The 23,567-nt window shown below is 42.9% G+C and overlaps 3 protein-coding genes and 1 pseudogene across 4 annotated transcripts; 1 reads left to right on the top strand and 3 right to left on the bottom strand.

Moving 5' to 3' along the window:
• Positions 1 to 338: 338 nt before the first annotated feature.
• On the top strand, positions 339 to 2,790 carry LOC135544288 (zinc finger HIT domain-containing protein 2-like). The gene is made up of 2 exons (XM_064971784.1): positions 339 to 526; positions 619 to 2,790. The coding sequence occupies exon 2, from the start codon at positions 703 to 705 to the stop codon at positions 2,590 to 2,592; it is 1,890 nt and encodes a 629-aa protein (XP_064827856.1). The 5' UTR covers positions 339 to 526; positions 619 to 702; the 3' UTR covers positions 2,593 to 2,790.
• On the bottom strand, positions 2,722 to 6,999 carry LOC135544289 (delta(14)-sterol reductase TM7SF2-like; annotated as a pseudogene).
• Positions 7,000 to 7,278: 279 nt separating this feature from the next.
• LOC135544284 (vacuolar protein sorting-associated protein 51 homolog) lies at positions 7,279 to 14,306 on the bottom strand. The gene is made up of 12 exons (XM_064971773.1): positions 14,269 to 14,306; positions 13,950 to 14,160; positions 12,665 to 12,794; positions 12,382 to 12,528; positions 11,417 to 11,636; positions 9,615 to 10,536; positions 9,261 to 9,476; positions 9,026 to 9,109; positions 8,782 to 8,916; positions 8,498 to 8,619; positions 8,247 to 8,334; positions 7,279 to 8,143 (listed from the first exon to the last, which is right to left on the bottom strand). The coding sequence occupies exons 2-12, from the start codon at positions 14,145 to 14,147 to the stop codon at positions 7,883 to 7,885; spliced, it is 2,523 nt and encodes an 840-aa protein (XP_064827845.1). The 5' UTR covers positions 14,148 to 14,160; positions 14,269 to 14,306; the 3' UTR covers positions 7,279 to 7,882.
• A 48-nt stretch (positions 14,307 to 14,354) lies between these two features.
• On the bottom strand, positions 14,355 to 23,423 carry frmd8 (FERM domain containing 8). 2 transcript variants are annotated; one of them, XM_064971774.1, is made up of 11 exons: positions 23,106 to 23,422; positions 22,696 to 22,783; positions 22,385 to 22,552; positions 20,685 to 20,786; positions 20,347 to 20,405; positions 18,519 to 18,685; positions 18,183 to 18,398; positions 17,938 to 18,061; positions 17,597 to 17,746; positions 17,256 to 17,481; positions 14,355 to 15,983 (listed from the first exon to the last, which is right to left on the bottom strand). In XM_064971774.1, exons 2-11 carry the CDS (start codon positions 22,781 to 22,783, stop codon positions 15,871 to 15,873), a joined length of 1,413 nt encoding a protein of 470 aa, XP_064827846.1. In that variant the 5' UTR covers positions 23,106 to 23,422; the 3' UTR covers positions 14,355 to 15,870. The 2 variants fall into 2 exon arrangements, with proteins under 2 accessions (XP_064827846.1, XP_064827847.1); XM_064971775.1 differs by having other exon boundaries at positions 15,907 to 15,983; positions 17,242 to 17,481; positions 23,106 to 23,423.
• Positions 23,424 to 23,567: the final 144 nt, after the last annotated feature.

The raw sequence follows: 23,567 nt of genomic DNA, 5'->3' as shown, positions 1-23,567 counted from the left end.
GAAAGATGCTGATGTTTTCTGTGACTTTTAAATGCAGCTCATTTCATTATCCAGTTTCTATTGCCGTCACTAGTTACCACAGCCACAAAGTCATACACCCCGCCTGTTTTTTACAATTTATCTTCTTAACATGTGATTTGAAACCTAACCCTAGCGTTAAACACATTTCTAACCATATGTTAAATTAAGACCAAAAATATTTTTTTATGTTTTCATACATTATTACGAAATAGCCCATTTTGACTTTCTTGATGTGGTAACTACTGGAAACGATCTTCCGTGTCTGGCAGTTATTTGTTTTTGCGAGCGTTTTTACGACGGGGAGACGTTATCCAATAGAGACAAGCTCAGAAACCATTTACGGCAGGAGTTTTACCAACGTTTAGTCCGAAGTACTTAGTCGCACATGTTGTGTTCTTTGATAGTTTTATGCTGATTAAAAGCCGAAAAATTGTTATTACTGTACTACATATTGAAGTATTGGGATTTTCATGTGTCTGACGACGTACGGAGAAGGCTTCTAAAGGTACGGCCATAGTAGTGAAACAAGTTATAATATATCTTATACATTCAATTCTATGAGAGGACTCGAGTTGTAAAATCTGTCTTTACTTTCAGGCAAATTGGACGTTCATCGTTTCACTCAACAGAATTACATCAGCATGCAATGAGAAGTAGAAACTAATTTGCCCACCCAAAATCATGAATCAAATACTTAGACAGAGAATCCCTCCATCTGTGCGGAAGTTGTTGACAGACATTGGACCAAGGGATGAGCACCACTGCAGTGAATGGCCTGACACAGAGCCTGAGACTGTAACTAGAGATGGAATTGAGCTTCCTGCCAGAGGAACCACCAATAGCAGTGAATTTCTGACACCAGCTACTGGGAAAGAGGATGGAGATGTAGACCATACAGATGCCACAACACAAAGCAAAGTGTGTGGGCTGTGCTTATGCAAACTCTCTTACTACACCTGTCCACGATGCAATGTACCTTACTGTGGCCTGGAATGCTACCGGAGTACAAATCATTCTGTGTGCTCAGAGGAATTCTATAAGGAGTCTGTGTTACAGGAGCTGAAAGATATTGGAGAAACAGAGTGTGAGGGGAGGAAGAAGATGCAGGATATACTGTTAAGGCTGAGACATATGGCAGATGGGGCAGAGGGAGGGATGGAGACTGTTTTAAAGACTGTAGAGGAGGAGATGGGAGGTAGTGAGGAGACAAAGGAAAGAGCACAGGTGTTAGACCTCCTCTCCAAGTTAGCAGAGATTCAATCATCTGGGGAAGGGAATGTGGAGGAGATTGAGGAGATTTTAACCAAACTCAAAGAGTTAGGAGACACGGATGAAGAAGCAGGGCAGGTGGTTTCTGCAAATGTTGGAGACGTCGATGAGGGGGTTGAAGACGCCGAGGAGCTAGACTTAGCTGACAGGCTCTTGGGGCTGGATATCGATGCTCTCTCTGAGGAGGCATTGTGGGACCTGTTGAGCAGCCAGGAGAAGGAGAAGTTTAGGAGTCTGGTGAAGGGTGGCGCTGTAGGAGCTCTGGTCCCCCTGTGGAGACCGTGGTGGGAGCAGCACGAGGAGGGGGAGAAAGCTCTGATGGAGGTACTGAAGGAGGAGATGGGCGAACCAGAAGGAGATGGTGCAGCAGAACAGAGAGGGAGCAGGACAAGAGAAACAGTGAAGACAAATAAAGGACAGGGGGGGAGTCTGCGGAAGGAAGAAGTGGCAGGTTTATCCAGTTGTGAAAAAAGAGAGGCAGAAAGTCAAATTGTGGTCATTGCGGATAATGAAGTCAAGGATTCTGGGAAAAGACTTGAGAGTGTGGGTAAATCAGGGAAGGAGCAGGGACAGAGAAAGTGTAAGGGAAAATACAGAAAAGAGACGAGCAAGGCTAAGGGACCAAAATCAATCCCTGGTGTGCCTCCAATCAATGTCAAAATCCCACCTCTGAGCTCCTTGTCATCCCATCCATCCCCTCTTGTTCGCCATGGCTTGGTTGATGCACTGTTTGGCTACACCTTCACCCTACGCCTGTTCAATGGTGTCATCGAGTCAGACTTAACTCAGGAGTTTTGTCAAATGGTTCTCACTGTGTCCGAGGCCCTGAGCTCAGGCAGGGTGTTCAGCTCCCTCCAGGAGACCCTTGAGGGAGGGGAGGCAGCCATTTTGGCCGGGGGCTACTTTGACCGAGAGGACCCCAGTTCCCCAGCCAGGGCTGTGGAGGCTGTGGCTCATATTCTGACTGGGAGAAGTAAGCAGGATGTCGTTGGATACTCCTTGGCAGCTTTGAGCCAACTCCGTATGGTGCTATCCCAAGCCAGGGCAGCTCTGCCCAAAGAGGGAGAAGAGGGAGACATGAGAAAGAAGTATTTCCTCGCAGGGAAGAAATGTGAGTTCTTTCAAGCTTGGGTGTCTGACAATGCCCAGGAGGTGAGAAGACTGGCCGCTGGGTTATGGAGAGAGCACAGGAAGAGGGAGGATGAGAGGAGTGCTTTGCAGAAGGAGAAGAGAAGAGTTGAAGAAAGCTGGAAGAAGGGAAGAGGAAAAGCGAAGGGTGTGTTGATTAAAGAAATAGATTAAGAACATTTTGGTATTTTATGACAGCTAAGTAAATATGAGTCTCTTTATTATCTTGCTTTCAAGGCAAGCCTGGTATTTGTATACTATTTTGTAAAAATGTATTCTAACTGCAATTACAATTGAGACATGTTTATTGTTTTGTTTTTTAATTACAATTCAGTTATGCAATAAAGGTAATGTAAACTAATACGGCTTACATTTCAGTTATCAATATTAAAGAAATAGGCCTACACTGTCATTCTAAAAGAAATTGTCCAACATTACCTTAATTTCAATACATGCATAAATTGTCATGATAATTTGAATATACTTCAGATTAGTGCTATTTATACATCACAGTTACAGAAATGTGATGAATCTATTAATTTGAAATTGAGTTTTGGGCTTGTTGCCGGGACAGAGATCAAGCCTACTTCTCGACTAAAAAGCACTTTCAATGGACATTCTCTATTGAGCATGTTTTTTAGTCCAGGACTAGACTTAATCTGTCTGGGAAACCGGCCCATAGTGTCCAATCTTGAGGAAGTATGGCTAGATCAGTACAAAAGGTGATGGTCAAGATTAATTGTGTTAGAGACTCACAGGACAGACATCACTACTGTGAACTTAAAGCTGCTGGGCTGGTATGTCAGCTTGTCTTGTCTACTCATCCAGTTAGAAATGTCATTTTCTCCAGTGTTCACATTTAAAGTACATATTCTTTATGACAGAAAAAAGACAGCATTTCACTAGTTTTTGTTTCGTCCAGTCTGTTGAGGTTCAGAACGTTCACTTTATACAACAAAGCTGGCTATCCTATTGCATGTCCCTGGGCCCTGGATCTGCCCTGACCGGTCCAGCTCAGCTCAGTAGACATAGGGGAATATCCTGTAGGGCACACATCTGCAGTAGGCGTCCTAGGCCAGGCCATACTTGGCCCTGCAGTGCCTCTCATCACGGGCCTCTCGTGTATCAGCAGGACAGTGAAGTACACGACATAGAAGGTAGAAAATGGTTGAATCCTGAGGAAAGACATAGTACATGGGAATCAGAATACTGTCGGTAGTAGGAGGGATAGTGTATCACTGACATTCTATTCCGGGACAGCCACTGGTATTGGACACGTGTGCAGGGTGGCTGCAGGAGAGGATCTTATGTATTTTCTAGGTACTTACCACACGGCAGGGACCATGCCAGGGCCATGAGAAGGTCTCCTATGTACTTAGGGTGGCGGACGAGGCCCCACCAGCCTGACACCAAAAGGCGCTTCCCCGTTGCTGTGGCAATAGTCTCCAGGTCTACAGTAAGGCACAGGGGGAACATAGTCTTTTTTCAGTTTTGGCAGTCATTTGAGAGAGCTCAGATTACAAATTATTCACACTCCCATCTGCTCTTTCTAATGGGCCCAGATTCTACTCTGTGATGCTTCTACCATCCACTGTATTCATATCTGCAATTCAATCTATTATGGAAAATACAATTTGAAACAGACATTAATAAAGCTGTCGCCAGAGAAGACCAAACTCTATCTATCCTCTCAAAACTGTTAAACTGATTTAAGAAAAGTTTATTAACAAAAAATGTGTGGATGTTGACATGCCAGGAGATACCAGAACTCTAATCAACAATTTGAATACCAACATGCCACACTGGGATGCATAGGGTCTGAATTGGTTCTTCTGGGAGTTGGATTTTCTGAAGATATAATACCCAACACCTAATGCCAGGGAAACAGGAAGAGAAAAAATTACAATCCATGAATAAGGGTACATACAATACACCAAATATTCAAATGATTAAAATAAGAAGCAATCACACTGCCCCACCCCACACCTTGAAACTTGATTTACCATTCAATGTGACTATAGCTGTGGCTTCTAGAGGACTGAGGGACTGTGGGTGCACCACCAGGAAGGCAGCCTGCATGCCGTATGTGAAAGGAACCCAGGCCAGGTCCCCAACGGCTAACATAAACCCAAAGCCATCATGCACTATGTCCATGGTGGTTAGTACAGCCTCCTGCAATATTACATATTCTACTTTCAAATGAAACATTATACAGCACTGCAGAAATGTAATGAATTCATTCAGGGCTCAATGATACATTCGTAGTGTACCACCACAAATTAAATTGCCATCATCATCGGAGATCACTCTGCTACCACTGTTATTTTCTGTGGACTGTTCCTGTGGACTGTCCTCCTCTCACCTCATTCCACAGAGCATCCGCCACGTAGAGCAGCTGGAAGCTGTTGACCAGTATCATGGCCAGGGAGGCAGAGTCCCGTAGCTCCACCTCTTTCATCAGCATCCCAAGGTTAATCACCACCTAATTGGAAGAGAGTATGTTGGATCAGATTTAAAAAAAAATATCAACACAATTACATTTAACTTGATAAAATGTTGTCATCCTTTTCCACTCACCCAGCCAATCAGACCTGGTCTCAGCTCACAAAAGTATTTCAGATCGAAGCTTCCAATCTGCGGGTTCAGCTCTCGTCCCATAAATAAGTCATACAGAGGGTTTCCTGTGTGAGATATAGCAGGCTTGAGCCTATACAGAAAAACCTCTGATAAATGTTCATGTATAATTTTGTTAACTATATATTTTCCATGTATTATTTCCCTAATCCTCCACATTCACCTGTGTTTCCCCCCTGGGCGAGGGCATGGTGAGGGGCCCAGAAGGAGCATATGTAGAGGTAGGGGGAGAGGAGGAATGACACCCCAATAGCACACACTGCCAGGTGCAACAACAGCTCAAAGAGATACTCCAGGGGCATCCCTAGCTATAGTGGCAATGTCAACAGCACAGGGCATGAAAACCTGTAGAGGAAGATAGAACGATAGAAACAGAGCTAGAAAGGCTGGGAGTTCAGAGAGAGAAAGAGATACAAAAACAAGAATTAGTTGGGAGAGGGAATCATAAAAAAAGAGGTAGAGTTTGGACTGAGTAACTTACAAAAATATAAATTAGTCTTTGGACCAACGGCATGCATAGCTCAAGGTCAAGGACACCTGGCAGTAGATAAAAGGAAAACATAACCAGTTAACTCCTTCCACCCAGATCAATCAAACCTGCCAGAAATTGAAACTATACACACACAGGGGTAACTGACGATTGACATTGGAACCCACTGCTTAAAAAGCATTACTATAGAGAGCAATAGTAATGGAGTCTTTTTATGGGAACTAAATCCGCCATGGTTCGTTGGGCAATTTAGGAATTTCGTTTTTGAAGGGTGTTTCTATAAATGCCAAAAATAAAGTCTGTGGTAAACACAGGTTTAGGAGATCATCTTCATCAGCTAATGTCACTTTTTGTGAATAGTGGAGGTGCATAAAGATGGCGGCCCCCATGGACGTGTTTAACTATTCTTGTGGGGACCAGAAGTCCGTCAGGGGCAGGAAGACAGGGATGCAGGTGGCACCGTCAGGGGCAGGAAGACAGGGATGCAGGTGGCACCGTCAGTGGCAGGAAGACAGGGATGCAGGTGGCACCGTCAGGGGCAGGAAGACAGGGATGCAGGTGGCACCGTCAGGGGCAGGAAGACAGGGATGCAGGTGGCACCGTCAGGGGCAGGAAGACAGGGATGCAGGTGGCACCGTCAGGGGCAGGAAGACAGGGATGCAGGTGGCACCTTCAGGGGCAGGAAGACAGGGATGCAGGTGGCACCTTCAGGGGCAGGAAGACAGGGATGCAGGTGGCACCTTCAGGGGAGAAGAAGTGAGGTGAGTTGAGAAGACTGACTGAGAGTGGGTGCGAGATGGGATTGCGCAATATCCCTTTTTAAAGTGAACATACAAAATTAGTATTATTTTTATTAAAACACACACTATTGGACTCACCCAAAGTCCCTCCAAATTCCCTTTCTGCTTGTGAGGATTTTTGTTTGTTTAGCTTCATGATCTGTCTCCTGTGAGCATTTTAAAAGGAGGACACTGGTAGACAGCATTCTAAAGATAAATCTGGTTAGGCAGCTCCATTTCGGAGCCTCAATGTATTTGGACTAGTATAGACTGTAATGGTCGTACTGTATTGTTGATGTTGAGAAATAAAAACATAACTCAGAGCCAAAATAGTTTCTCTATAGCGTAATAAGGATACGATTCGATTGAATTACCAAAGTCATAGACAGATTATTCAACATATATAGGTTATATCACAGCAGAAAAACAATTACATGTGCTTTAATAGATACCAGGAACAGTAATCCGTTTTGTGCTGGACGTAAACCAACAATATTAAAGAGTTTTTCATCGTAGCATAATTTCTAGCATCACTCACCTGTATTCCTCATGTATGCATACTCTATGCAAACAATAAGCACTGTGCGACCATAAGAACGCGTGCAACGAACCGCCCCAAAATAGCGCCTCTGAACATATCCCATCTCTAAACCAATGAGATTAAGCCATGGCCATCAGAAGCGCGTGGAAGGGAGTGTTAAAACCAATCAAATTTACGCTAGGGCGGTGACCACCTTTATTAAACGGCCGAGAAAAGTGATGGTCAAATTCCGACTGTACACCTTTTTACTCGACTGCGCGCTTATTGGTTGCTAGAGACGGGACTCATGCTTATGAAATTTATGGAAGTACCGATGTTACACATTTCCAATGATTCCAGTCATTGATTCAAACTACGATCAATCAATCATGATTGAAAAATAAATTGAAAAACAAAATAATTGAGATCACATGACCTTGAAGGTAGGAGAGGCAACTCAGTACCTCATCTGTTTATGAATGTAACTTTTTTTATTACACCATATTACCACGTTACAATTTTAGTAATTAGCAAACAAATGATTATAGATGCACCCCACCCAAACATCATAATTTAAACAGGCAACCCAATTCTGATACTTATTCCACTAATTGGTCTTTTGACCAATCGCATCAGATATTTTCACATCCTCTCTCCAAGGGGTTGGTACAAAGTGGATGTTTCCCATTTTTCAGGGATACAATATTTTTAACCAAAGCTTCCGTTTCCCCTGAAAAAACAGATGTGGGAACTCCGCTCAGGCGTCTTTTTATGCCTGCCACACTAGGTTATTTCAAATCAGATCTTTTTCAGAGCTGATCCGATTGGTAAAAATATCAATTAAAGATCAGAATTGGTCTAGGTGTCTACATGCAGCAATAGTAAGTAACCTTAATCCTCCTACTGATACCACATTTACATCATGGGAATCCAGTGTGTCCAGCAAAATACCTATTTTTTAAGTCTTCCAGTTCAGTTGACTTCAATGTTCTTTTTTTTGGTTTTAAACTCCAGTTCCTCAACCAATGTGACCTCAAGCCTTTAACCTCTCTCACAGATGACCTCGATGACGCTCTGCTCCATGGGAGCGGGGTCCAGACAGCGGTGGGCAGTGCTGCCCACTATCTCATCGAGCAGGAAGTGGACCAGGTTCTCATCTGAGACGAAGCGCCAGAGGTACATCTGCAGGTAGTGGCAGTCCACCTGAATCTGTTGCAGGCCATAACGACCAAAGGTACGCAGGCGGACACACTCCAGGAACGTCTTCAGACTGATCTTTATGATTCCCGTCAACACAGAGACCTGAGAGCAGAGAGATCAAGACAGAAAGAGTTGAGGCAATAAAAAGGCTAATGGAGGGGGGGCAGGAAACCAGAGCTCTGTGTCCAACCCACTCACTACCCACCTTGTTAAACTCCACAGGACTGAATATTTCAACCCGCTCAGAGAAGAGCTTGTGTATATTACTCAGGAGATTGGTATCCATAGGAGCACTGCAGAAAGACAAAACCATTCTTAAATCTTTATCCATTGGGGAAGATAGCAATCATCCTACGATTTGACTGACCCTGCCTCTGCCAAACCTCCACACATTGTGATGCAGTGTATATTATGTTATTATAAACATAGTGTGTTAGGCAACTGTCGTTCAGGTACCTAGGTGTGTAGCTAGGGGCGTAGCGGGTTTGCTGCCTCGAACTGCTATAGACGGAGAAGGTCCTTTTGCTGGAGTCACTGCTGTGGGCTTTCCTCACCCCCTCCTCATAGAGAAGACCCACCTGTAGGGCAACACAGGGAGAGACAGATCAGGGAGGTAGTAAAGCTGTTAAGATTCCTAGCACTGATGTTGCTTTTGTCCACTCACAATTATACAGTAATTACAATTTACCCACAGTGTAAAGCATGTTTACCAAATGGTTTTAAATAGATACGGGCATTACCTGCACATCAATAGAGGTGGTATCCTCCACCACTCTCTTCATCACAGCACGGACATTCCGTGGCTCGATGGTGTTGACCCAGTCTCGTGTCTCCACACTCTTTCTCAGCATCTGGGATATGATCAGGCCCTGAACCTGTCCACAGCAACAGAGAAGGGGTCAGCAGAGAAATAGAAGGACGAGGCCTGAAGTGGCCATTTGCAGAAATAGTCATTTGTTGGTAAGAAGGTGGGAAAATGTGTACCTTGACATAATGGTTCAGTAGCTTCTGTGCTGCCTCTCTGGCCTCTCCACATAAAGCTGTGACTGCAGTTACAGGAGAGTGATGCTGTGAACACAAGAGAGAATATAACAGCATTTGTAGTAGCATGTGATACACATTTCTCATGACTAAAGAGGACTTATCATTTGCACATTTTTTTCTTACATTCCCATCAATTGTCTTCAAGAAATCTTCAGAGGTTCATTGGCACATTTACCTGCACAAGAAACTGTTCGTCTGTGAGGGTGAGGATGTAGGTGATGGTGGAGGTTTCATAGTCCAGGCAGAGGCGTGACAGCAGCAGTAGGAGGGCAGGGGGTGTAGAGCCGCCCCGGTCTCCTGCACTCTCACAGAACTGACGTGAGGACTGGCACACAAACTTAATGAAGTTAACCACCAGGCTCTCACGCACACCGTGGCTACAAAACTCCCCCTGAAGAAAGAGAGAGAGGAGAAAAAGATGCAACCGGGATGTCAATGTTAACATACAGTTCGTAACATAAATGGCATTAAAAAAATACATGGGGCCAACTAACTAACCACCAATAGCATGAATATTCATCTAGCTCACCTTGAAGTAAGTCTTGTTGGAGAAGGTGATGTCCTTTGCAGTAAAAAGGTGCACGGATGCCAGGACTGACTTGATCTGATTGAGAATGGAGGCAGACAGAGTGGAGAGGAGCTCTGGCAAGCTGGCCGGAGCATCTTTCCCAGTGGCTGGCCCCCCTAGATGAGACCCACCTCCGGCAGAGCTTCCACCCAGCCGAGGGGCTGCTAGGGCCTGCCTCACGTCTGTCAGGCTGTTCAGGTAGAAGCTCTGCAGGGCTGCCAGGTACTGCTTGATCCTCTCCCTGGCTGCTCGCACTACGATCTCAGTCCCCTGGCTGGGCACAGCAGACCCAGGCAGCAGTTTGGCCACGGCCTGGAGCCTGCGGTGGAAACGATCCAGAGCCCGGACCAGGAGAGAGTTGTCTCCAACACTTTTCTCCTCCTGTATCCTCCTCTCAACCAGGGAGAAGTAGCGGGTGGCTAGTGCATCCACAAAAGCATGCAGCTTGCCAATAGCCATCTGGGGGATGTTTTTGGAGGCCAGCTCACCCTCTTGCGGACGGTTGACAAACAACTCTTGGTACGAGGCAATGACCAAGCAAAGGCTGCTAACGAATTCATTGCAACCTCTGTCTATGAATTCCAAAATATCAGTCCTTGAGCTGGGAGAGAGGAAGGGATTGTTTAGAGAGGAGGCGCCAGTGGGAGATCCAGCAGTGGGTTCAACTGACAATCTGCGGGCGGGGCCAGTGTAGGGATCTGTCACTGCTGTGGGTCCAGAGGACAATGGTGGTCTCAGCTCCGCTTCCAGTCCTAGGAGGTCTGCTTCCAATCGTGACTGTGCGTGAGTCAGGAACTTGTCACAGAGTTCCTCTGCCGGCTCATCCAGCTGCAGCAGAAGCTCCACACACTCTGAAAGGTCCTTCGCACTCGAACCTCCATCTCTGCAAACACATGCAACACCAAACAAAGATTAAGCATTCATGCAGTTATAGTTTAGTATTAACCACGTTTCCATCCACAATTTTTATGCGAGTAAAGTCATAACGTACAAAACAAAATCACGACAGCTGTGATGGAAACAGGAAGTTTAGATTAAATTTTATAAATGGTGACATGGTGGGATCTTTTTGTTAATTAAAATGAATTATGTGAGAAATGGCAGTAGAAACGCCTTTATGCACAAATATTAATAGAATAACCATCATATCGAAGTAAACTTGCGATGATATGGTGTGGTCCTCCCACTACGACTCGGGAAATCATGCAGTTTATTAGGCTACAGATCAAATATGTTTTTATGAACTCATAGGGTGCTGAAAGTGCACGGTGACGAGCTCGATGCTCTTTTCCAATAAATATCGAGGGTCTTATTGACATGATGATAGATGCTCGACTGCCATTTGACAAATAAAAATATTCTCGCTCGTATCCATAGTAATCTCATCAACCACACTGTATCTGTGAGCTGTTGACTAGAGCGCATGTCAACAGCTCACAGATACAGTGTGCTTGATGAGATATTTTTTTTTTTACAAAACTATCGGTAGAGCTGAAAATACGATGGAAACCCAACTTTATATTTTTATTTGGTACATGAAAACGAAAGTGAAAAAGTACATTTTGTGTGCACTACATCATCAAGCACTGATTTTTAATCCACAAGAAGTCAATTTGGTGGAAACACACCACTGGTGGGAATATGCACATATTTTCTTTATGTGAATGGAAACCTAGCTACTGCTATATAATATGAACCAGAAATTAAAATTAAAACACCATTGTTTTGCAACCATACCAAAGTGAATACCAACTGAATGTTACCTGAATTTCTGCCTAAGTTCCTGTGCCAACTTGTCCATGATGGCATGACAGTCATCCTGGATGCCCCTGAAGGAGGGCATGTGGCTGTACTGCTGCAGCACGCAGCGGGCACGACGATGGGAGCTCACTGCCTGGGCATAGGCCTGCAGCTCCAGGCACTTATTCAGCCTGGCAGGCAGCTCAAACAGGAACTGCAGCTTCCTCAGGAGAGTGTGGACTCCTGGGTGAGGGATGGGGGGGGGGGGCTGCGTTTAGACAGGCTGCCCAATTCAAATATTTTTCCCACTAATTGGTCTTTTCACCAATCACATTTTTTTCAGAGCTGATCTGATGGTCAAATGACCAATTTGTGAAAAAAATATCAGAATTGGGCTGCCTGTCTTTAACACTGTAGTAGCCAATAATGAGTATAAACCCTGGATGACTGAGTCATATTGACTCTTCTGTATTGAAGACACTGCCCAGCAATCTTGGTACTCGTCCTCCATTATGAAGCTATAAAAATGCATTTATTAATGTCTACATTCGTTATTGACACATTTACTCTATTACAGACAGCTACATGCATACTTTAATGATATTATGTGAGCTAAACATAAAAATAAAATGTAAAATGTATATAAAAACATTGTCCTTCAAGTATTTCAATAAAAATCACTTCAATAAAAATTACTTAAGTACTTTTGTCCTTAAAACATTTAATTGAAATACTGTAGAATTCAATTCATTCCTGTGGAGGACTGCTCCTACCGGGGAGTGTCAATATGGCCAACTGATGGCTTCAAAGACTCAATGGCCAATACATAGCATCAGCAATATACATAATTAGTAGTAGCGTATTATGAAGTGGTTCACAGTCCACACAAGTAGTCTTACACTGATAGATATATGACCAAGAAATATGATTTGTTTATCTAGTTTTCATTTCAGGCGGTGGAGGCGTCACCTCGGGTTTCATTACCAACCTGACAGTTTGGTGATCTGTGCATGCTGGTCCTGAAGAGTCCCACTGATGCGTGCACTGAAATCTGTGATAGAAGCCATGTTGGTAGAGAGACAGTCCATTTCATCCTCCATCTTCTTAAAATCATTCTTCATTTTTCTGATTGTGTCTAGTAGGAGAAGATGAGGACATTCATTAATTCATCACATGGTACAGTATGTGCACAGAACAGAGTGAGACCTACATGATCCAATTCAACAACATGATGTCCAACGCATTGCATACACTAGCACCTATTGTCTTACCTGTGGCAGAGATGAACTTGTTGTAGTTCTCATACACCAATGTCTGCATGTCACTGTCCAGGGAGCGGATCTGCTTGACCATGCAGGTCTCCTGGTCCATCAGCTCTCCAAGGGAACATTCTCTCCTGAGCTGCAGACACCAGTAGGACTCAAAGGTCAGTTTTGAAGACAACCGACAGCTACTGTACTACCTGGATGACACCAATCATTTCTATATACACTAGATGACAGGTGTTTTGTAGCCTCTATTTTGGCACTCCCTCACCATTGTAAAACATATTTAGGAAGCTATATAAATGTATTTATTAATGTCTAAATTTGCTTTTGTCACGTTTATTCCATTACAGACACCTTAATGCATACTTTTAAATGATACCATACAAATTAGATATACATATACACTACCGTTCAAAAGTTTGGGGTAACTTAGAAATGTCCTTGTTTTTTAAAGAAAAGCAATTTTTTTTTGTCCCTACAAATAACATCAAATTGATCAGCAATACAGTGTAGACATTGTTAATGTTGTAAATGACTATTGTTTTATTGCTTCTTTAATCAGAACAAAAGTTTTCAGCTGTGCTAACATAATTGCAAAGGGTTTTCTAATGATCAATTAGCCTTTTAAAATGATAAACTTGTATTAGCTAACACAACATGTCATTGGAACACAGGAGTGATGGTTGCTGATAATGGGCCTCTGTACGCCTATGTAGATATTCCATAAAAAATCTGCCGTTTCCAGCTACAATAGTAATTTACAACATTAACAATGTCTACACTGTATTGCTGATCAATTTGATGTTATTTTAAATCGACAAAAGTGTGATTTTCTTTCAAAACAACATTTCTTAATGACCCCAAACTTTTGAACGGTAGGGTATATACAAGCAAAGTATCATTTTTGGAAAGTTCAAATCTTTCTGTTCCCACTACAACAAAAAAATACTTAAATGCATGTCATTTTTACAATACATTTAATTAAAATACTGTAGAAGAATTATATTCTTTCCTATGGAAGACTGCGTCTTCTGGGGAGTGCCAATATGGCCGACCGGTGCCTTGGAAGCCTGTCATTGGCTAATACATTGCGTCAGCAATCCAGGGTCTTGTTTATATACACCATTTGGTGACACCAGTGATAGACAAGCAGTTGGCTCCCTTGTACGGTAAAATAATATCAATCCTTTGCCACTGTAAAAGCAAGTTTTGCCTTTCACTTATTGTCTTATGGTCAGTGAATAGCAAACTAAATATGTCGCATCAATACACAGAAACTGGATTTTACCTTATTGAGATAAACCTCAGGATCGAAATGCGGCCCGTTGATATCGCAAGGATCCATGGACTCAGCTTGATCCACGGTCTTTCCTTCCTCGTTCAGCCCGTAGTAGAGCTTCAACATACCGTGCACTCTGCGCTTCCGCGCTGGGTCGGAGTCAGGTGGGGTGGTGCCCGGAGCCGTAGCATTAATATCCCCGTCCATTTCGACCGAATATCTGCGAAACAAACAAAGTAATAGCTAGCTAAATACAACTGACAGCCACCCAAACAGACAACCAACTATGTTCCCCGACACTACCAAACCTGCAAGAGAATTACCGTACTGTCATGACGAGATGCTTGTAAAACACGAGCCAGTAGGTGGCAGCAAGGACTCAAGGAACACAAAATCAAGACATTAAGGCTCGGATATGGACAAACGTTTTTATTGTAAAAATGAACAGAAAAAAGTTTCAAATAAAAATATAAAAATCTCAGTTTCACCGTTTTGTCAAAACAGTATAAAGCTGAATAAAAATGTATTATGGGTTTGACTAAACCTACAGCCACTTGTTTAGCTTGGTAGTGCACATTATAGAAATTACAAAGAAAACAGTGAAGTTAAAAAGGGTTTGATATATTTGACTGTCTCAATGTGTACACACGAGGTCATGTAAATTTATAGCAAAACGAGCAGATACAAAGGAATATAGTAACATTCTGATGATCATGTTTTTAACAGACAAACAAGGCGACACAAATACCAGGTTAGTCTCTCAATGCCAAATTAATACTGAAACAAAAGGCACTTGGTCTTTTTATACAGAGACTACATTGTGAATGAATAAGGCTTCAAATTACCCAATGCCTAATTTGTGTGAGAAAGACAGATTGGTGTATGAGAGTCAAAAGGTATTACTCCAATAATATCAATAATTACCCAATGTAAAAACACTACAGTATTTCAGATAGCAACAGTACAGTCTAAGATAGTCATGTGCACAAAAAAAAAAAAAAGTACACTACAATTGCTTTAAAAGAAGAGCTTGACTTAGGAACAATGAATTTGACCATTTTGTTGTTCTGATTACTTTGTAAGTTTGCATAATTGACAATCAGTTATAACAGTGGAAACCACATTCTTCCATTTGTATTAACACTAAATTGCATCAGAGATACACAGTAGAATCACGCCTCTCAAACTGACACTGAGAAGATGCCAGCAGAAAACATCCTATTTTTGAATGGATAGCTCCTAAGTCAAACTGCCCTTGCATGTTGTACAATATAACAATAACAAAAAGTGAAATCTAAACCCACTTGGAAAAGGGTGCAGTCTGGAATATGGTTGACCTTGTGATTTCTGGGAGGAGGACACCGATTCAGTCTCTCATGGTCATCATGGACTGTATGTTTAGCACATAGCATCATAGACTACTGCAGGAGACATGTTTGTTTTGGTACAGAGACTGAGGTTTGAGCAATATAGTTGCAGAGCCTTCAATATCACCCTCCTTTCCCAAGAGTGTTGCATACGTCTCAATGGGTGATACTGTCATAGTAGATCAATTCCATCTGAGGGAGAACAGTAAAAAGGTCCCTTATCAAAGGTAAAAATACAAAGTGGTGCAACTGTGCATGTTACCATCACTCCACAGTTTCATATTAAAACTACCAATAGGTAGCCGGTTCAACTTGACCTGTGAAGCAACGACATCACTTTGCAGCACCTAAAGAATGCCAATATTCTCATCTAACTTCATATACACACACAAATATGCATAAATATTTATTCACACTTAAATCCCACTCTTGGTCCATTGTGTTTTCACAAACAAGATAAATGCCAACTCTTTGCATATCTTGTTCCTCTCGCAATCGTAACATCCATGTTCAGTTTTGGTCTCCAGTTAGCATAGAGCAGTGCCTATACTGGAGATGGAGGATCACCGTTGCTCCAAACTCTCTTGCACCTGTACTGCGGAATATGTTGGTGGCTGTGCCTGCCTGGTGAAGAAGGAAGCAGCCCGCTTTGGTTTCAGACGTTTGATTTCTTTACCTGCCGTGTCAACAAATACATTTAACAGTTAGTTTTACAACCTTACATCAAACAAGTGACACTTACACTACCTGGCCAAAAGAATGTGGACACCTGCTCATCAAATGTCTCATTCCAAAATCATTGGCATTAATATGGTCCCCCCTTTGCTGCTATAACAGCCTCCACTCTTCTTGGAAGGCTTTCCACTAGATGTTGGAACATTGCTGCGGGGATTTGCTTCCATTCAACCACAAGGGCATGAGTGAGGTTCGAGCACTGATGTTGGGTAATTAGGCCTGGCTCGCAGTCGGGGTTCCAATTCATCCCAAAGGTGTTCGATGGGGGTTGAGGTGAGGGCTCTGTGCAGGCCAATCAAGTCCTTCTACATCGATCTTGACAAACCATTTCTGTTTAGACCTCCCTTTGTGCACATGGGCAATTAAGAAGAAATATTTAAATTATGCTGGAAAGGGACTTCCCCCAAACTGTTGTCACAAAATTTGAAGCACAGAATCATAGCGTTAAGATTTCCCTTCACTGGAACGAACGGGCCTAGCCTGAAACATGGAAAACAGCCCCCGACCATTATTACACCTCCACCAAACTTTACAGTTAACGTTCTCCTGGCATCCGCCAAAACCAGATTTGTCCGCCAGACGGTGAAGTGCGATTCATCACTCCAGAGAACGTGTTTCTTCTGCTCCAGAGTTCAATGGCGGCGAGCTTTACACCACGCCAGCCGACGCTTGGCATTGAGCATGGTATCTTAGGCTTGTGTGTGGCTGCTCGGCCATGGAAACCCATTTCATGAAGCTCCCGATGAACAGTTCTTGTGTTGACGTTACTTCCAGAGGCAGTTTGGAACTCTGTAGTGATTGTTGCAACTGATGAGACATTTTTTTACGGTGGGCCGGTTCTGCAAATTTGTGTGGCCTACCACTTTGTGGCTGAGCCGTTGTAAAGTGGAAACGTCTCGGATCAACAATAGCAGCACTTACAGTTGACAGCGGCAGCTCTAGCAGGGCAGACATTTGATGAACTGACTTGTTGGAAAGGTCGTATCCTATGACGGTGCCACATTGAAAGTCACTGAGCTCTTCAGTACAGGCCAGTCTACTGTCCATGTTTATGGAGATTGCATGTCTGATCGATTTTATACGTTGGTCAGCAACGGTGTGGCTGAAATGGCCAAATCCACTAATTTGAAGGGGTGTCCACATACTTTGTGTATATGGATGGTTAATATTGACTAAATTAATGGCATGCATGATTCTACCTCCCCAGACTAACCGTTGTCCACATAACTGATGGTGTTCAGTGTATGGACCCGACTGCAGACCACACTGTTCTGCCTACGCAGTTTGCCACGGCGACCGTTCCCTTCACCACTGCCCCCCGCCTGTCCAGCAGGCTGATGGGATGGACCGACAGCGCCGTCTGTTTCCGTGGTCATCCCGCCTTCGGCTGCAGAACGTAGCTCAACACAGAACTCGATAAGGCCGCTCATAAGCTCTGCCTAGAGGTACAAGGAGGGAACAAAGACTAGTAGGAATTCTGGTAACGTCAAGGGAATCTATGACCGCCTACTAAGGAAAAGCACAATGGGAAATGGAGTAGTTAGGTTTTATTACTTGTTTTGAGTAGATCTTCAGTAACTTGTTGACAGGGGTGCCAGCCTCCTCCCCATCAAATTCAAGCCACAGGATGTGTGAGTCACCCTCCCCTTCAGGGTAGCTGTGGTCCCAAGACAGCTCACTGAAGCGCAGGCCCAGGAGCACGTGCTGTCATGGAGTAAGGATGTGAGAGAGGCAGAAAGGGAGAGGGTTGGGTCAGTCAGTGAAAAGTATTTTTGCATTGATAAAGGATCCTTCTGGTTCATGCCAATACTTAAAATCACACAGAAAGTAATATTCTGCTTGTTATGGAAAGGAATTACCATTAATTTTAACTATCAAATTATTCCTGGTCTCACCTTCTCTTTGACGTCCATTACATACACCCCCTCCAGACTGATCCCCACATTGACAGCTTTCCGTCCTGCTCTATAAAGAATACCCTGGGCTGGCTTGTCGATCTCCCCCGAGAAAAAAGCACACCTGCCCAGAAAAAAATAAAATAAACACCAGCGAGACGTGATGCAAGTGGCACATGAAGATAGAAACTGAATGTGTTCCATGCACCATGCAGTTGAGGCACTTTTGTCAGCTTGTTCCTTACCCGTAGTAAGGCAGAGAGTGGCATGTGCTGAGGTACTGGCGTAGATGCTGAGTGGGCTCCAGGGGGGTGCTGCCTGAGGTGCTGATCTTGCGATATTCCTCCAAAAGGTTATGCTCTAGCCCTGCCTGACGGCCCCCTTTCCCCCTCAGGGTAGAAAACAGCCCCCCACCTCCCCCTGAAACATGCACAGGCAGGAAGGATATCAGCTTCTTCTCCCTGAGTGAGTTGGGAGAAGAGGGGCAATAATCAGGGTATGCAGCCAAGTATTGAAAAAAAATGAGTTATACAACATAACTCCAGCAAGAGGCAGATGTTCAAATCCCTGGTATAGTTTACCTTAAAGCAGCAGTGGCTTTCTGGTCATCCAGACCAATTCCCAGCTCCAGAGCAAAAGACAGTGCGCCCAAACCCATCCAAGTCTCAGGGTCACAGGGGAAGCGGCCCGCGAGGATGTTAACCCGTGCCTCATCATAAAGGAGTCTCAACACCCCCTCGTCTTCAATCTAGAGGGAAAGGCCATGCAATGACAGGTGGAATAAAGGAGGATGCAAACAGAAACAAGGGAATTTGGGTAATTTCCATGTAAAAGAACCCATGAGCACCAACATGTGAAGTTCATAAGAACATCTCAAATTGAGTGTCAAATAAATCTAAAACAATGTTGAAGACCCATGTCAACAAATAAACACATTTAGTTAAAATTGTTCTGCCTTCTGTAAGTTTAAGAAAAATTCCATTACCAAAACCCCACATATAAGATATTTTCTAATTTCTCTCCCTCATGAGGAAGGATAATGAAAGTTCAAGGCAGACCTATCAATTAGTGTTTTTACTGATATCAATTTTGTTGATGAATTAAGTGATTAAAACTCAATTCCGTTAACAATTTGGTAACGGAATTTCAGCAACTGAATTGGCTATAATTGGAAATCATTAGTAATCAAACCACAGTTGTGTTCACAAGCTTGGACAGTAAATTAGAGTATTGTTTAGTACAGTAAAGACTCATAGTAATGTACAGTAGAGTAAAGTTCAGAACACAATACCGTACTCTATTGTAATTTACCTTGATGGGTCAGATTTGATCCAGTCCAAATAAATGTGGTCTTGTTTAGGGACAGATCTCATTAAAATAATAGCCAGTGTGTAGAAATATACCCAAATATGCAAAGGAGGATAGCATATTCACGCTTTTTCTACCCATTTAAAAGATACCATGAAGAGAAGGACATTCATAAACTACTGCAGCATAATTATGGTTATGTGTCGGGGGGCTAGGGTTAGTCTTATATCAGGAGTATTTCTCCTGGCTTATCCGGTGTCCTATGTTAATTGGAGAGAGCATACTTAAATTCTCTCTTTCGGAGGACCTGAGCCCTAGGACCATGCATCAGGACTACCTGGCATGATGACTCCTTGTTGTCCCCAGTCCACCTGGCCGTGCTGCTGCTCCAGTTTCAACTGTTCTGCCTGCGGCTATGGAACCTTGACCTGTTCACTATGATTACCATTTTTTGACCATGCTGGTCATTTATGAAAATGTGAACATCTTGGCCATGTTCTGTTATAATCTCCACCTGGCACAGTCAGAAGAGGACTGGCCACCACTCATAGCCTGGTTCCTCTCTAGGTTTTGGCCTTTCTAGGGAGTTTTTCCCTAGCCACCGTGCTTCTACCCCTGCATTGCTTGCCATTTTAGGCTGGGTTTCTGTACAGCACTGATATGTCAGCTGATGTAAGAAGGGCTATATAAAATGTGATGTATAGTACAGATTAGGGACTCATGAAATTCCATTACCGGGTGTAAATCACCTTCACTTAGACTACTGTAGTTCAATAACCAAAATATACTTTTTCAAAGTTAATGTTTCATGTCATAGCTGACACCCCATTTGTTATGTAGACATTGTTGAATCTTAATTCAGAGCAGATATTTAACAGTTTTTGGAAAACATAGAAACAAAATAACGGAAGGAGATTTTACAGAAATGATTTGACCAATCTCAGCATCTTTTCTGAGGGTTGGTGCTAGAGTACTCGGGGTATGTGTCTACGACCAAGAAAGTATAATCTATCCATTTGACAATACAACCTTACTGATATTAAGGAAAATGTTTTCCCCAGCAGGTTCATGTAAAGTTTGAGAAAATGGAACAAGTAGTACCTGCAGCTCTTTAGACTTGGGATAAAACACATTCCTTCTGTACTGCAGGCTCGGCTCATCTGGAGAAACGAAAGAATACAGCATGAGGGTATTACAGAACATTTTATATGATGGCAGATGTACAGTTTAGGATTAGTGATGTTGGGTCAGAGTTAACAGGAAGTCATGTTGACAAAGCAATATGAATTCAGCAGTGGGGCTGAAAAGAATGTAACAATTGGGGGAAAATAACATGGGAGACAAAATATGAATCTGCTCAAAATACAGAAACAAATTTAAAATAAAAAAGTGTTTTTTGTAACATTCATCCCTACACACAGAGACACAGGCAGTCTCACCTTGAGATATGTCTTCCTCCGAGGCCTCAGTGAATCGATACAGAAGGTCCTGCCACTGGCGGCACAGTTTGTAAGGCTGATGCTTCGGCTTTAACTGCAGTTCTGAGAGAGGAGGAAAAGGCAGGATGCAGACAACCAAATGTCCTTATTTATGAAAGGATGAATAAACATTCTCATGGTATGACAGAGATCAAATGATTGGCATAACAAAGCATGCTAATCTTTCACACTACAGTCACAAGCTATAGAATTGGCCTAGACTAATTTTGCTGTAGTGATCTCTTCCATATTTTACAAACAATGCCAATCTTCCAACATGACAGTAGTTGAAGAGAGAAGCATACAAACGGGCAGCGTTCCACTTATGGCCCAAGGGCTCTCTACAATCTCCACACATACATGATACTAGAGGTCGACCGATTATGATTTTTCAACACCTATACCGATTATTGGAGGACCAAATTTTTTTATTTATTATAATCGGACAATTTTTAAAAATGTATTTGTAATAAATGACAATTACAACAATACTGAATTAACACTTATTTTATCTTAATATAAACCATCAATAAAAATCTATTTAGCCTCAAATAAATAAATGTTCAATTTGGTTTAAATAATGCAAAAACAAGGTGTTGGAGAAGTAAAAGTGCAATATGTGCCATGTAAAAAATATGGCAATATGTGCCATGTAACGTTTGAGTTCCTTGCTCAGAACATGGGAACATTTGAAAGCTGGTGGTTCCTTTTAACATGAGACTTCAATATTCCAAGGTAAGAGGTTTTAGGTTGTAGTTAATATAGTCCTATAAATACTACTTCTCTCTATACCATTTGTATTTCATATACTTTGACTATTGGATGTTCTTATATGCACTTTAGTATTACCAGTGTAACATTTTAGCTTCCGTCCCTCTCCTCGCCCCTACCTGGGATCGAACCAGGAACACAACGACAAGCCACCTTCGAAGCAGCGTTACCCATGCAGAGCAAGGGGAACAACTACTCCAAGTCTCAGAGCGAGTGACATTTGAAACGCTATTAGCACGCACCCCGCTGACTAGCTAGCCATTTCACATCGGTTACACCAGCCATTAAGCTGATAGGCTTGAAGTCATAAACAGTGCTGTGCTTGCAAAGAGCTGCTGGCAAAACGCACAAAAGTGCTGTTTGAATGAATGCTTAAAAGCCTGCTGCTGCCTACCATCGCTCAGACTGCTCTATCAAATCATAGACTTAAACATAATACCACACATAAATACGAGCCATTGGTCATTAATGTGGTCGAATCCAGAAATTATAATTTTGAAAACAAAACGTTTATTATTTCAGTGAAATACGGAACCGTTCGGTATTTTATCTAACGGGTGGCATCCCTAAAGTCTAATAATTCGGCAAAAATCGGCATCCAAAAATACAGATTTCCGGAACTTATGAAAACTTGAAATCGGCCCTAATTAAATCGGCCATTCCGATTAATTGGTCAACCTCTACATGATACAGTGAGCCATGGTACTAGACCAGCCACAACACTATTCCTTTGTAATACAAATCAGCCCTCCCCCTGATTAAATCAGCATAAATGTCAAATTAATGACCCAGTTGTTTATATTAAAACAACAGCACAGCATGTGCAGCACAGCAGTTTGAGGGCTAGGGGAGGAGGAAGAGTGGTGCATTACAGAGAGCACTGTCATTACCGAGCAGAGGAGAGCAGAGCCAGAAGGCAAAGACATCCATTGCAGAATCAGGAATGTGGAGAGCCTCCCTGACACTGTGGCCTAGCTCCTGGACACTCACACAGCCAACCCCTTCCACACACAGGTGTACAGCACTGTCACCCACAAGGTACACAAGCACATCTTGAGCTGTAGGAGAAAACACACGGAGGGAAGTTGAAATAACACTAACATTAAGGCAAAACACAATCTTGGATCTTCCAAATATGAAAACACAGAGGGACAAAGCAATATTACATTGTAAACACCAGACTGAAAGAAAGGGAACTGACCGCGGGTGACTGAGGAGGCCACACTTCCCCTCTGTGATTTACCCTCCGATGGTTCTGGAGGAAACCTCCCACACTCATCTCCTTCCATCTATGTGGGACACAAATATTAAATAGGGTTTTATTTTGAAGGTTATCCAACAAATTCTCGGACATACTTAACGTTAGACATTCAGAAGCTACGTTGGTTGCTAGCAGCTAATTATATTCTATATCAAGGCTTTGATTTACTCGTCGTTGTTTAGTCGTAAGAAAATAGTAATTGCTAACGTTAGCCGCCAGCTATTTGACAAGCGGGATAGCGACATTTCACATCTACCACCCTGCGCGAACAGTAGCTATTCATACACGAGCTATGCTAGTTACTAGTAGCAAGAAGTCAGCGGTGCGCTAAACCAGTAAGATTCAATTACCTTATTTTAATGACGAGGTGTTATTGACAGTGTATAACAACCTCAACAGTTTACCAGCAAACTGACAACTCTGGGGAACTGCGCCCACCGCGGTCCAGACTCCAATCCGGAAGTGTCGAGTCAGTAAAAACAAATATTTTATACGTAAACCAAGATAAACCACAGCCTGTCGTTTCCAATTGTAACAAATTAGTCATAGTAGGCAGAACAAGCAAGGAGGTGGGCAGAGCCAAGCACGAGCTCCTATTGGCGTGTTCTACTAGCATATATCTGCACATGTCCATTAGGGACTTGGGAAGAGTCTTTCTTTTCCCAACGCAGTTACGCCAAAACCACGCCCCGTTATTCAAAGAGACGTTCTACGCTCCCATTGGCTAGTTAGCGTTGTCTCACTCACAGGCAATCAGCGCTGGGGCCGTGACTACTTAACGTTACTAGCTCGTTATTTGAAGTTGTTAATTT

This window comes from Oncorhynchus masou, chromosome 8, assembly GCF_036934945.1.
Source record: "Oncorhynchus masou masou isolate Uvic2021 chromosome 8, UVic_Omas_1.1, whole genome shotgun sequence".
NCBI lineage: Eukaryota > Metazoa > Chordata > Actinopteri > Salmoniformes > Salmonidae > Oncorhynchus > Oncorhynchus masou.
This window is presented reverse-complemented; position numbering and strand designations above follow the sequence as displayed.